Source organism: Lygodium microphyllum, chromosome 15 (genome assembly GCF_053477565.2).
Source record: "Lygodium microphyllum isolate KBCC chromosome 15, Lygodium_microphyllum_v1.1.10, whole genome shotgun sequence".
Classification (NCBI taxonomy): domain Eukaryota; kingdom Viridiplantae; phylum Streptophyta; class Polypodiopsida; order Schizaeales; family Lygodiaceae; genus Lygodium; species Lygodium microphyllum.
In genome coordinates, this window is record NC_141149.1 from 25,616,986 (window position 1) to 25,631,295 (window position 14,310).

The 14,310-nt window shown below is 43.0% G+C and overlaps 1 protein-coding gene across 4 annotated transcripts in view; it reads left to right on the forward strand.

Annotated features, from left to right (window-relative positions):
* The first annotated feature begins 7,855 nt into the window (after nt 1–7,855).
* Nucleotides 7,856–14,310, forward strand: part of LOC148024362 (importin subunit alpha-9) — a 132,743-nt gene continuing 126,288 nt past the window's right edge. For 2 of the 4 annotated variants that reach the window (XM_087693981.1, XM_087693980.1), the window contains exon 1: nt 7,857–8,035. In XM_087693981.1, coding sequence (XP_087550107.1) covers nt 7,981–8,035 — 55 coding nt within the window. In that variant the 5' untranslated portion in view covers nt 7,857–7,980. Of the gene's footprint in view, nt 8,036–14,310 lie in introns of all 4 variants that reach the window. The other 2 variants (XM_087693982.1, XM_087693979.1) reach the window with 2 other exon arrangements.

Consider the following 14,310-nt stretch of genomic DNA (forward strand, 5'->3'; position numbering starts at 1 on the left):
TTCTGCATGCACTCAGGAAAAGGCCCAGTTTTATGCTGTGCGACCACTATTCTACAAGTCGGTGAAAAGTTACTGTAGAAATTGCATCGTATGCTTGTGTGCAAAGACATTGGGAGTTACAAAATCATCCTTGTTGCCTGTTGATGCAAAATCGTCACTAGGAAGTGACTATGTGGTCAAATACCACTTTCGTCAGTTTTGCAGATTAGCCCTTGTGAGGTTGAAGCTGTGTTCTTTGCAGTGACAGAACTTTTTGCAGTATTCTGTAATGGTGTCTGATTCTCTTTCACAGATTGTAACTGAAAAGCTTGACAAGAACAACTTCCAAGCATGGAAGTTTAGAATGACGAATTTCCTTATGGGAAAAGGATATTGGGAATTTGCAGGAAATGAAGAAGAACCAGTTCTTCCTGATATTCCCAATCAACAGCAAATGCAGGCATTCAAAGCATGGCATGAGAGAGCCAGGAAAGTTATGTACTGGCTGCCTATCAGTATTTCAGACTCTATGATTGTGCATATTCAGGATGCAAGTACGCCAAAGGAGGCATGGGATACTTTGTCAAAAATGTATAGCACAAATACGCAAGCCAGGAAAATGCAACTCAAGCAAGAGTTGCATAATGTGCAAAGAGAAAATATGAGCATCAACGACTACCACGTGAAGGTGAAGAAGATTGCAGATGCACTTGCTTCCATTGGGTCACCAGTGGAAGATGATGATTTAGTTTCTGTGACCTTGAATGGTCTAGGAAAGGATTATGCACAGTTTCGGACATCCATTTCAGTTCGTGAAAGATTTCCTGATTTTGAGGAGTTGATTGCTCTTCTAATTTCTGAGGAGCAGAGAAATGGTGGTGCATCTTCTTCAGGAGGAACTTCAAAGGAAACAGTCTTCTACTCAAATGCTGGAAGAGGTAGAGGCAGAGGTAGAGGAGGCTGATTTGGAGGTCATGGTAGAAATCAGAATATGCAGCAAACTCAAGAAAACCAGTCCTATGGAGGAGAACGTGGTAACTCTAGAGGCAGGGGGAACCAAAGAGGTCGTGGTGGATGGCAAAGAGGCCAAAATGCAAACAGCAATGTTGAATGTTACTACTATGGTAAAATGGGTCATATGGCTAAAGACTGCTATAAAAAGCAGAATGACAACATGAATGGAAAATTGCAACAAGGGAATTATGCATCTTCTAGTAGACAGGGTGATGACAGAAATGAGCATTTGTTTATGGTGCAGTACATGAACAATTCTGCGACAAGTGCAGAAGAAAGCAATGATGTGTGGTATGTTGACTCAGGTGCATCAAACCACATGACAGGTCATGCAGAATGGATGGAGGATGCAAGGAAAATGGAAAAACCAGGATTTGTGGAGACTAGTGATGATACTGCACATCCTATTGTGCAGATTGGAAAAATTCCTTTGTCTATGCAGGATGGGAAAAAGAAATACCTATCCGATGTATTTCATGTCCCGAATATCACCAAGAATCTAGTTTCTATTGGTCAAATGGTTGAGCAGGGCTTGCAGGTAAGATTTAATCCTCATGGATGCTTTGTTGAGGATATGAAAAATAAAGATCGCTTGATAGCAAAAGGAAAGAAGAAGGGCAGAATGTTTACGTTGGATGCAGACATGTCTGAATTGAGTGCAGCAATGTTTGCACATGGGACCGGTGTAGTTGCAAATATTGATATCTGGCATAAACACATTGGTCATGTTAATGTGCAGCGACTTAAATCAATGCAGGCCCAAAATATTGTTGCAAGATTGCCAAAATTCAAGGTTGCAGAAATGCATAAGGTATGTGAAGCCGGTCAGTTTGGAAAACAGGCAAGGAAACCATTTCCTAGACATGTTCAAGAGAGTAAGAAGCCATTGGAATTAATCCACTCTGATGTGTGGACTACTAAAGCTGCATCTCTTGGAGGCTGTCATTATTTTGTCACTTTTATTGATGACTATAGCAGAAAATTTTGGGTGTATTTTATGAAAAAGAAAAGTGAAGTTTTTGGGCATTTCAAAACTCTTAAAGCTATGGTTAAAAAAGAAACAGGCCTACAGATAAAATGCCTAAGGTCAGATGGAGGGGGAGAGTACCTCTCAAATGAGTTTACAAGGTTCGTGCAGGAGCATGGCATAAAGAAACAATATTCATGCAGTCATACCCCACAGCAAAATGGAATTGCAGAAAGGAAAAACAGGCATATTGGAGAGGTATCTCGTGCCATACTCAACGAAAAAGACTTGCCATATTTTTACTGGGCTGAAGCAGTTGCTACAGCAGTCTATATAATGAACAGGACTCCCACTGCAACAATACATGGGATGACTCCAGAGGAGAGGTATACTGGTAGGAAACCAAATATTTCTTATTTGAAAATTTTTTGTTGCATTGCCTATGTACATGTGCTAGATGAGTTGAGATCCAAGTTGGATCCAAAAGCTGAGAAGTGCATCTTTATTGGTTACTCCCTGCAGCAAAAAGGGTATAGATGCTATAACCCTTCTACTCGTAAGTTTACAGTGAGCAGAGATGTTGTTTTTGATGAGATGAGTAGCTGGTATAAACCAGTAAATGTGATTGATGATGTAGATGCACAAAACGGTAATGCTGCACAGAATTCACAGCAGCAGTCACAAAATATTAGTGGACCTGGAGCGTTCTCTAGCAGTGGTTCACATTCTTCGCCATGGACAGGAAGATTGAGATCAAGAGATGCAAATAGTGGTATGTAGGTATCACGAAAAGGAAAAGAGAAGGTAGATCAGCCCATGTTTCATGTGAATGCAGGTCACTCTTATGTGGATGGTGAATCCAGTGGCTCAGAACAGAGCATTGATGATGAGTTGGGTATTCCTTCTATTGTTACACCTGGAGTAAGGAAGACCAGGGATGTTTTGAGAGCACCTGGAAGTGAGCCTACTTTGCGCAGGTCTACCAGAGCTAGGTATGCTGTGGATAGGCTAAAATATGATGGATTTACAGCCATTCACTATGCATATATGGTCAAAATGATACAGGAACCAGAACCCACTTCTTTTGAGCAAGCCATGGGAAAATAAAAATGAGAGAAAGCCATGGATGAAGAAATGGATGCCTTGGAAGCAAATGCTACATGGGAATTGGTACCTTTGCCTAAAGGTAAGAATGCAATTGGCTGTAAGTGGGTTTATAAGGTAAAGCACAATGCAGATGGTTCTGTGAACAGATACAAAGCAAGATTAGTAGTCAAGGGGTATGCACAAACATATGGTATTGATTATGAAGAAACATTCAGTCCGGTTGCAAGGATGGCAACCGTAAGAGCAGTCATTGCTATGGCTGCATCAAAGGAACGGTCTTTACATCAGATGGATGTAAAGAATGCCTTCTTGCATGGTGATTTGCAAGAAGAGGTCTATATGGAGCAGCCACCAGGTTATGTGCATGATGTTCATCCTGAGTTTGTTTGCAGGTTGAAGAAAGCCTTGTATGGCTTGAAGCAAGCACCTAGAGCATGGTCTGACAAGATAGGACAGTATCTTGTCACTATTGGCTTTCAGATTTCCAAGGCAGATTTCTCACTTTATGTGAGAAAAACAGAGAAAGGTATTATGCTACTTGTCATTTATGTTGATGATTTGATTATGACAGGTGATAGTGATGAAGATATCCTTCATGTGAAAATGCTATTGAAGAAAAAGTTTGAGATGAAGGATTTGGGAGAGCTGCGTTATTTCTTGGGCATTGAGGTGATTAGATCACCAAGTGGGATACAGCTCTTGCAGAGGCAATATGGATTGGACATGCTATCCAAATATGGGATGACAGGCTGTAAGCCTATTTCAGTTCCTTTGGAGCTGAATGTGAAGCTGAGCACAGATGCAGGTGAGTTTCTGGAAGACCCTACTATGTACAGACGCATAGTAGGAAGCTTGATTTATATGACTATTACCAGGCCAGATTTGAGCTGTGCTGTTGGATTGGTAAGTCAGTTTATGCAGGCTCCAAGGAAACCGCATTTGGATGCGGCTAGACGCATACTCAGGTATGTGAAGTCCACATTGCAGTATGGACTACTTTATGAGACTGGGGTTCAGATACAGTTGCATGGATACACTGATGCTGATTGGGCTGGTAGTATTTCTGATAGATGATCTACCAGTGGGTATGTGTTCTCTTTTGGGAGTGCTGCAGTCATTTGGAGTAGCAAGAAACAACCTACAGTTGCCTTGTCGAGCACGCAGGCTAAGTACAGGGGTGCAGCAATGGCTGCATGTGAGGTAGCTTGGTTGCATAAGCTACTTTATGATATGCATCAGCCTACAGATGGGCCAGTTGTCATTTATTGTGACAACATGAGTAGTATATACTTGGCAAATAACCCAGTCTATCATGCTAGAACAAAGCACATTGAGGTGCATTATCACTATGTGCGGGAGAGGGTTTTACTAGGTCTTATTGATCTAGTTTATGTCAGCACAGAGGATCAGGTAGTTGACATATTCACGAAGGCATTGGGCGCAGAGAAGCTGCGCAAGTTCAGAGACATGCTTGGTGTGCAGGAATTGGGATTGAGCTCGAGGGGGAGTGTTGAGATATCGAGCTCCACTCGTGATATGCCAGGGTGACCGTTGTGCATTTATGTCACCGACATGTCAGTTGCAGATGCGGTTGGTACACCGCCCATAAATAATAGCTACATGACAGCTATCCTTATCTACTCTAGTTCGTGGCTCAGTTAGTATGCTACCTTAGTTAGTTGAGTTTAGTTTGAGACCCATATATAGGGTTCTTCTATTTCTTTGTACTAGAGTTCTTTTGGCTTACACAACTAAGAAGAGGAAAACTGTTTTCAGCCTCCACCCTTGTGTGTATTCCCCCATTGTGCAAGCAAGAAAGCTACAAGTGAGACTCCTTCCTTCTCTCCCACAATCTTGACACTTAAGGGGCTAATGGCTCCCCTAATGAGGGTTGCTCCCAACCCCTCAATGATAAAGAGAATCCCTAGCCAAATAGAAAAGGTTCATAATATGGTTAGACAAGCCATCTAGATTAGCTTCTTGGGCTATAAAAGGAAGACCCCCTCTAAAGCCATCACTAATCTAACTTTTTACCCAATTAGAATTCTTCTAATTAGCCTTAAGATTTTGGCATATCATTTGTTTAGACCGTTATTCTTATATAAGCTTCATAGTTGAAGGGCACGGGTGGAAAGAGCCATCTTTGTATCAATTTATTTGGAATTAAAAAGTTCCTATTTTTCTCATATTTGTTGTGTACTTGCTCAAATTGTATTAGTTGCTTTGTAAAATTGTTAGAGCCATTGCCAAGTGCCATTGTATACAAATTTACCCCTAGTAAACTATTATATTTTGCTCCAAATCAGGTCTTATTGTTGTTGCCTTGCCCCTTGTGGATCATCTTGCTCCAACATCTCCTTCTAGTTGCATTTTTACTACCAACCAACTATTGTATCTTCCACAACTCCAATTGGTGGTTTTTAAACTTGAGATTCATTAATGAAGGACGATGCTCTCTGACACTCCTTTCTTAGCCCTCTACCATGAGAGCCATCAAAAGCTAGATTGCTCTGCCCTTGAGCATTGTGTACACACATGCATGCATACATTACTCATTTAGTTTATCTTCATTATTCCATTTTGCTTTTGCGTTAATGTTGTACACTCTGTGTTTTCTTTTGTGAGCCACAATGTATGTTCGCATATATGACTCATCACCTTAACTGACATCCATCATCTTAATTGGATGACCTCCACTTAAGGTAATCATTATCCATTACCTCCACTCAAATATGACTATCTCCTTGACTTACTTCACCTTGGATGACATCACTTGATTGGATTATCTCCACTTGATGATGATCACCCACCATCACCTTTATAATATCACCTCCACTACATCTCTTCACTTTCACTCAAGATGATCATCCCCTTAAATAACTTCACCTCCACTATCTTTACCTCGACTCAAAGCGATCATCACCTTAATTGATTACACCATCCATCATCTCCACATTACTCATGACCTACACTCGAGGTGACCATTACCTTAGCTGACATCCATCACCTCAAGTGGACCACCTACAATTAAGGTGTTTATCACACACACCACCTACACTCAAGGTGAACATCATAGTGATTGCACATACACCACCTCCACACAAGGTGATCATCCAACACCTCCACCACGCCACCTCTACCCCACTACATATCACCTCTAGTATGTCCCAACATTGCTAGAACTCCACAATCATCACTGTAGACCCACACATAAACATTTGGAAGGGGAACACTATGATTCTCGAAAGGTGAACGTCAACATCTAGAAGCTGTTCAAAAGGCAATCAACACCTTGATTGAAGCAAGAAGAGGTCAACCACCACTTCCAAGGCTTAACATCACCTCTACTTGATAAAATTGAAAAGGTCTAGTATCAAGTCAAGCCTTAACTTGACCTTTACTACCCAAAGAGTCATTTATCGCACATATGGACTTGGTAGGTACTTGGAATGTGTTTGGATGGTGATCATCATCACCATTTGAAAGAGTATATCAAATGATTAAATATCTTATCAATAGGAAATCATTAAACTCGAAAAACAAAACACAATTAGGTAAGGTTTAAAGACAAAAAGCAAAAAGCCTTCTTGTAGAAGCACATTCCCTACTACCCATGAGTGCATCTAGGCACTAAGAGAGCAAGCAAAAGCCACACCCAAGGTTGAGAGTAAGATTGAGTGCATTAGAGGCCCTAAGGATCAAGATGATGATATCTAGGAAAGTAGAGGGAGCAAGTTCTTGCAAGTTGGGAGTTGCGGATCACCCTTACTATAACATCCCACACATGTTTTCACAACATCAAATTTTCTCACCAAGTATGCTTCCAATCTTAATTTTGATTAAGGAATCAAATTTAAAAATAAGAATTGATTAGATGAATTTGGATCACTTATCTGCATTGAATTACCTGTATGTAAGTTCGTGAATCTGACATCTCCCATCTGCCCAAGATCACCTTATCGGCTCTAAAATTTGTAAATCTATACCAAAATAACCTCAACTGGTCACAAATCACCATGATTGATATATTTGCCTAATCTACACTACATCCCACATCTCCATCTCATCACTTGGCTCAATCTAGCATCATTTTATGTGCAAACCATCACCTTGACTGGTTGCATGTAAAGAAGCATATGACCAACAATCAAGGCACAAATGTTTATATTGACTCTTAGATGTACCAACTTGCATATGAGAGAGAGAGAGAGAGAGAGAGAGAGAGAGAGAGAGAGAGAGAGAGAGAGAGAGAGAGAGAGAAGGGGGGAGAGAGATTATATATATATATATATATATATATATATATATATAGAGAGAGAGAGAGAGAGAGAGAGAGAATACGAGAAATGGATTGTAGAGTGAAGTAGCCGTGCTACTACTTATCTTGCAAAGCTGTCGCAAAGCGGCTTAGTGCTTTGCACGTACGGAATGATAGTGTGTGCGTGTGTGTGTGCACACACACACAGTAATGCACGATAAGAAGAAAAGGTCGTTCAAGGCTTGCATATGATAGCAAGCTAGCTTTTATTGTATTGAGTCAATAAGAATAAGAAAAATGGTCATGAGTTGGAGAGACGTTTGCTACTGGATATAAAGATTTATCTGTTAATCGAATTTTTGTACGAGTACCATGTCGGCTCGTATAGTGCTTTGGAGTGTTTGCTTCTGTGCATTTCTTTCAAAACATATAATAAAAAGAATAATAAAATAGAGGGTAATATATACAAATATTCATTTTTACGGTTTGAAAAACAGGGGGCGTAGCTGGCATTCATTTTAAAACTACTGGTAAGGTTCTAGCATTTAGAAAGAACGAAAAAGTGCCGGCCGGGCTACTGGTGTTTCGACGGTGAAACTGCAACAAACAAGAAAAAATTACCCGACAGGGTCCCAAGCCATAGAGAGAGCTCGCAATGTCTGCCGAGGCTGCCTCACCTGCATCCAGGCGGGATCAATTCAAAGCACCAGGTGTGGTTCATTGCATTCTCTTCCAGTTCAGGTAGTTAGAGTGACAGCCTGATAACACACACTTGCTTGCTGTTCTTTTGATTTGTACGGCCAATCTAGACAGACATGTAACCGACTGCACGATTGATTTGCACAATGAGACCCGGTAGCATGTGCTCGTGTGTGCTTGTGGCCAAGCTAAGTTATTTGTTCTGTTTATTGCACGTCCAGCCTGGGCTACAACTAGAAAGCTTCCTTTAACTTTCCAAAACTACATTACTCAGAAGTAGTTTACAAAGAAGTGCATGTGCTCAACAGTCTAGCTGGAGCTTTCTGAAAATTGGAAAACAATCATATCAAGCTAGCCTCTCAAGGTGGTCTTTGAAGTTTTTTGTTTTTTTGGGGGGGGGAGAGGGAGGAGAAGCCATGAGGGGGAAACTATTGATATGGATTGTGCAGCAGTGTGTGCACTTATATTTAGAGCTTTGCTCATTATGCAGCTTATAGAAATGCCTAGGTAACTTTCCTTGTTTCAAGTGAGTTTCTTTGTGCCGTCTATCAGATATCTTATTTCTCCTTTCTCACCGCACCTTAGTTGCCTTCTTCAAGACTCTTTTCCAACCATCCTATGGTAAACATCGTTAGCATCTTGCTCAACAAATTCAGTGGAATCAGTGAAAGTCCCATCCCATCAAGGTGTAGAGTACTTAAGCTCAGGAGGTAGTGCGAACTGTCTTATTTTACCTCTAGCCCAATCCATGTAAATGTGTAGTGTGGCCATAAGGAGATGATATCTTGTACGGTAAAAGGGGAAACTAGTGGTTGGCATGGTGTAGTTGCACCTTCTAGTGTCTACAATTCAATTTGGGCTTCTTGTTTATTCCCTTGTGTGACAAAGACTTATGTGGTCAATGCCAACATTCTATATGTAGTTAACGACAGCTCTAGATAGACTAATTCATTGGGAGTTCAGGAGCTGCCACTGTCCACCAGATGTCATAATAGGTCTTGCTAAGAAGCAAGCAAATGCGAGTGCCTTTCATGATATGCTACCGTGATTATGATTATGCATACTACCATATGAAATCAGAAGCTACTTGCCAAAAGACTTTGTAATATTTATCCAAAGGGGCTTCTTCGAACATCTATCATGTAGCAAGCCTAGGTGCAATGCTATCATGCAACTTTTCACATGCAAAGAGCAGCTTTCCCTATATACTTAGGGCTTGGTCATGCAAAGAAACCCAAGCATGTTCAAGACGAGTGCCTTTTCTCCCTACATTGTTGGAGGATATGCGTCTATCCTAGGCACTTGTTGTGCCACTTGTCTCTTTTGGGCCACAAAGTTTATTCTGCACTGGCTTTCAGATTTTTATGCTCAAGGCACTAAGACGCATCCGATGCACACTAAGTCCTTTCGAGCTACGGGAGGATCATTTGGTACCTTGACCTCCTTGAGACTAGTGCAATGTGCTATGGAGGTTTCTTCTATTGCTTCTAGGGTTTAGTGGTTACCCCTATTAGCTTGTCTATGTTAGTTATGTCAGTTTGTCATCTCTTGGTTGTGAGCTCTTGTCAAAGTCTAATGGAGACAGAAGCTTTGGCAATTTAGGTGCCTTTTTTAATTTGTTGGCTTTTTATGTGCATTTCTAGGCCAGTTACTGCTTTCCACGGTCTATCTACACTTGGTTGACATTGTCATTGTCATTTGGGATTTTTACGAGATCATCTCTATTTTTTATGGCATTTTATTCCTCAGCGACCACCATTTATTGCTGGTCGGCTTTGGGCATTTATGGTTATTTATAGCAAGTCCCCCCGGTCAAAAGATGACATACGAGCGAGATAGTAGGGTTTGCAGGAAGGAACATGGAGTGAACTCGGCAAACATGTAGAAGAAAAAAGAAGAGAGAAGAAACTCTGATGAATGGAATGATGAAGATTTGAATCATGGAGTGAATGTGATACAAGTGAACAAGGGTGCCGTAGCACAAGGAAGATAATGAAGACAACCACGGAACATGAACCGCAATGTCCTCTTGAAGGGGTGTAAGGGTAGTGGAGAGGCTAGAGAGAAGAGGTGACGGACTGAATGAAGCGGCCGTAAAGAACGAGTGAGAGAGTGGCCTATAAATAGGCACAGTCAATCTAGGATGGCACCCCTTTTTGGGGCTGCAAACCCTAAACACAAAACGCAGAAATGCAAACTGCGGGTGAAAGGTTTCTCAACACCCCCACTTAGGCCCAAAAAGAGGAACAAGAGAAGAGTGAGGTGGAGATGCAATGCTACATGCGGAAGAATGCTCATGCAGCAGGTGCCACTTGAACAGTGTCTTTCGTGGGGTAATTGTTCACTTGTCCAAGTGCCCTAGTACAAAGATGATGAAAACATGCAATGCATAGGAGTAACGTTGGACTTTCTGTGGTGCCGAGAACCATAAGGATATACCCTGATCTCGGGAGGTGGCTCCATGCTGACCAAGGGACGAAGAAGATCCACCATGTAGTCTGAGAATACCACTTGAAAGGAGACCTTAAAGATAGTCAGGAGATTGGATGAATTATAGAACTCGAAACTCGACCTTGGGAGAGAAGCCACTAGCTGCGTGACTCCATACTGAAAGGAATATGAAGGCCTAGCCACCAAGTCGTTGCTGAAGAGCCAAGGGCCCCGATCTAAGTAGGTCCTCTAGATCCTGGGTATGAGTAGAGGAAATGACTTCTCAGAGGAGAGCCACTCCTCGAAAGGGAAAGGTGGTGGTGTGTGAAGAACTTCATGGCACATAGGGTACCTCTCTGAATCAGAAGGAGTAGAAGTAGGAGCCCCTTGTGAAGTCGGAGAAAAACTGGAAGCTCCCTTTGAGGGCGAAGTAGGAAAATCCCCCTCTAAATCCTAGTCTAGGAGAGAGGGAATCCAACCACTCATGGCTCATGGACTGCGAAGCATCTGATGATGAAGGAGGTGCTGTTGGTCGTGCCAAAGAAGGTATCTGGGGTTCGAAAGAAGCCGAAAAGTACCTAGAAGTTGCCTCTTGAACCTGAGTGGAAGAGGGATGGGAAGAAGGAGGCTTAGGATGAGCCAAGGGTGGGAAACAGTTGCGAGCTCTCAGAAGAGTGGACTATGGAGGAGATGTGGGTTGCTGAAGCCATTGTACCTGGAAGTGGATGGGAGAAACCTCCGTACAGTGGGGTGGTCTCCAGGAGGGCTTATTGCCTTGTAAGGTCTTAGAGCCTTCGTGTGTTCGAAAGGACTTAGTGCGCGTTGGGTGCGGCTTATTACCTTGAGCATAATACTTTGATAGTCGATGCAGAATGATCTCTGTGGCCCAAAAAGGAGAGGTGGCACAAGGAGTGCCTGGTGGAAGACGCATATACTCCGGAGGGGTGGGGAGCAAAGGTCGATGTTGACAGTCTTTGGTGGGATGACCGTTCGTGTTGCAGTAGGAGCACCCAGTAGAAGGGCAATTTGTCAGGGGAGATGCCATGGTATTGGTGTGGTAAATTGGATAAGGGAGGAAGGGAGGGAGAAAAAGGATATCTCTTAATGCACTGCAGTAGAATGCCGCAGTAAAACGCGGCAATAGAACGCAGTAGTAGAACGTCGCAGTAGAACGCTGTAGTAGAATGCCACAGTAGAACGCAAGAGTAAAACGTGGTAGTAAAACATAGTAGCAGAAGAAGAGAAGTGGATGCCGAACATGCCACCTGTCTTTGCCTTCAATGGAGTGGAGGATCTTTGCCGCTGTTTGAGCAGATCCAACTCTGATACCATGTCAAAAGATAATGTATTAGCAAGACAATAGGGTTTGCGGGGAGGAACACGGAGTGAACTCGGCAAACATGGAGAAGAAAAGAGAAGAGAGAAGAAACTCTGATGCACAGAATGATAAAGATCTGAATCATGGAGTGAATGTGAAACAAGGGAACAAGGGTGCCGTAGCACAAGAAAGATGATGAAGACAGCCACGGACCACGAACCACAATGTCCTCCTGAAGGGGTGTGAGGGCAATGGAGAGGCTAGAGAGAAGAGGTGACGGATTAAATGAATCGGTTGTAAAGAATGAGTGAGAGAGTGGCCTATAAATAGGCACAATTAGTCTAGGATGGCGCCCCTTTTTGGGGCTGCAAACCCTAAATGCAAAATGCAGAAACGCAAAAAACTAAAAATGTGGATAAAGGGTTTCTCAAGACGCATATACTCCGGAGAGGTGGGGAGCAAAGGTCGATGTCGACAATCTACCGTTTGTGCTGTAGTAGGAGCACCTAGTAGAAGGGCGATTTGTCGAGAGAGATGCCATGGTATTGGTGTGGTAAATTGGATAAGGGACGGTGGGAGGGAGAAAAATGATATCTCCCAATGCGCAGTAGTAGAATGCTGCAATAAAATGCGGCAATAGAACGCAGTAGTAGAACGCCGCAGTAGAACGTAGTAGTAAAACGTGGTAGTAAAACATAGTAGTAGAAGAGAAGTGGATGCCGAACCCGCAACCGGTCTTTGCCTTCAATGGAGTGGAGGATCTTTGCCGCTGTTTGAGCAGATCCAACTTTGATACCATGTCAAAAGATGACGTATTAGCGAGACAGTAGGGTTTGCGGGAGGAATATAGAGTGAACTCGGCAAACATGGAGAAGAAAAGAGAAGAGAGAAGAAACTCTGATGCACAAAATGATGAAGATCTGAATCATGAAGTGAATGTGAAACAAGGGAACAAGGGTGCCGTAGCACAAGGAAGATGATGAAGACAGCCACGGACCATGAATCACAATGTCCTCCTGAAGGGGTGTGAAGGCAGTGGAGAGGCTAGAGAGAAGAGATGATGGATTGAATGAATCGGTTGTAAAGAATGAGTGAGAGAGTGGCCTATAAATAGGCATAGTCAGTCTAGGATGGCGCCCCTTTTTGGGGCTTCAAACCCTAAATGCAAAACGCAGAAACGTAAAAAACACAAACTGCGGGTGAAGGGTTTCTCAAGACGCATATACTCTGGAGAGATGGGGAGCAAAGGTCGATGTCGACAATCTTCGGTGGGATGACCGTTTGTGTCACAGTAGGAGCACCTAGTAGAAGGGCAATTTGTCGGGGGAGACGCCATGGTAGTGGTGTGGTAAATTGGATAAGGGAGGGTGGGAGGGAGAAAAAGGATATCTCCCAATGTGCAGTAGTAGAATGCCGCAGTAAAATGCGGCAGTAGAACGCAGTAGTAGAACGTTGCAGTAGAACACCACAATAGAACGTAGCAGTAAAACGTGGTAGTAAAACACAATAGCAGAAGAAGAGAAGTGGATGCCGAACCCGCTACCGGTCTTTGCCTTCAATGGAGTGGAGGATCTTTGCTACTATTTGAGGAGATCCAGCTCTAATACCATGTCAAAAGATGACGTACTAGCGAGACAGTAGGGTTTGCGGAGAGAAACACGAAGTGAACTCGGCAAACATGGAATCATGGAGTGAATGTGATACAAGGGAATAAGGGTGCCGTAGCACAAGGAAGATGATGAAGACAGCCACGGACCATGAACCACAATGTCCTCTTGAAGGGGTGTGAGGGCAGTGGAGAGGCTAGAGAGAAGAGGTGATGGAATGAATGAATCAGCTGTAAAGAATGAGTGAGAGTGGCCTACAAATAGGCACAATTAGTCTAGGATGGCGCCCCTTTTTGGGACTGCAAACCCGAAACGCAAAACGCAGAAACACAAAAACGCAAACTATGGGTGAAGGGTTTCTCAAGACGCATATATTTCAGAGGGGTGGGGAGCAAAGGTTGATGTCAACAGTCTTTGGTGGGATGACTATTCATGCCGCAGTAGGAGCACCTAGTAGAAGGGCAATTTGTTAGGGGAGACGCCATGGTACCGGTGTGGTAAATTGGATAAGGGAGGGTGGGAGGGAGAAAAAGGATATCTCTTAATGCATTGCAGTAGAATGCCGCAGTAAAACGCGGCAGTAGAACGCCGTAGTAGAACACCACAATAGAACGTAGCAGTAAAACGTGGTAGTAAAACACAGTAGCAGAAGAAGAGAAGTGGATGCCGAACCTGCCATCGGTCTTTGCCTTCAATGGAGTGGAGGATCTTTGCCGCTGTTTGAGTAGATCCAGCTCTGATACCATGTCAAAAGATGACGTACCAGCGAGATAGTAGGGTTTGCGGGGAGGAACACGGAGTGAACTCGGCAAACATGGAGAAGAAAAGAGAAGAGAGAAGAAACTCTGATGCACGGACTGATGAAGATCTGAATCATGGAGTGAATGTGATACAAGGGAACAAGGGTGCCGTAGCACAAGAAAGATGATGA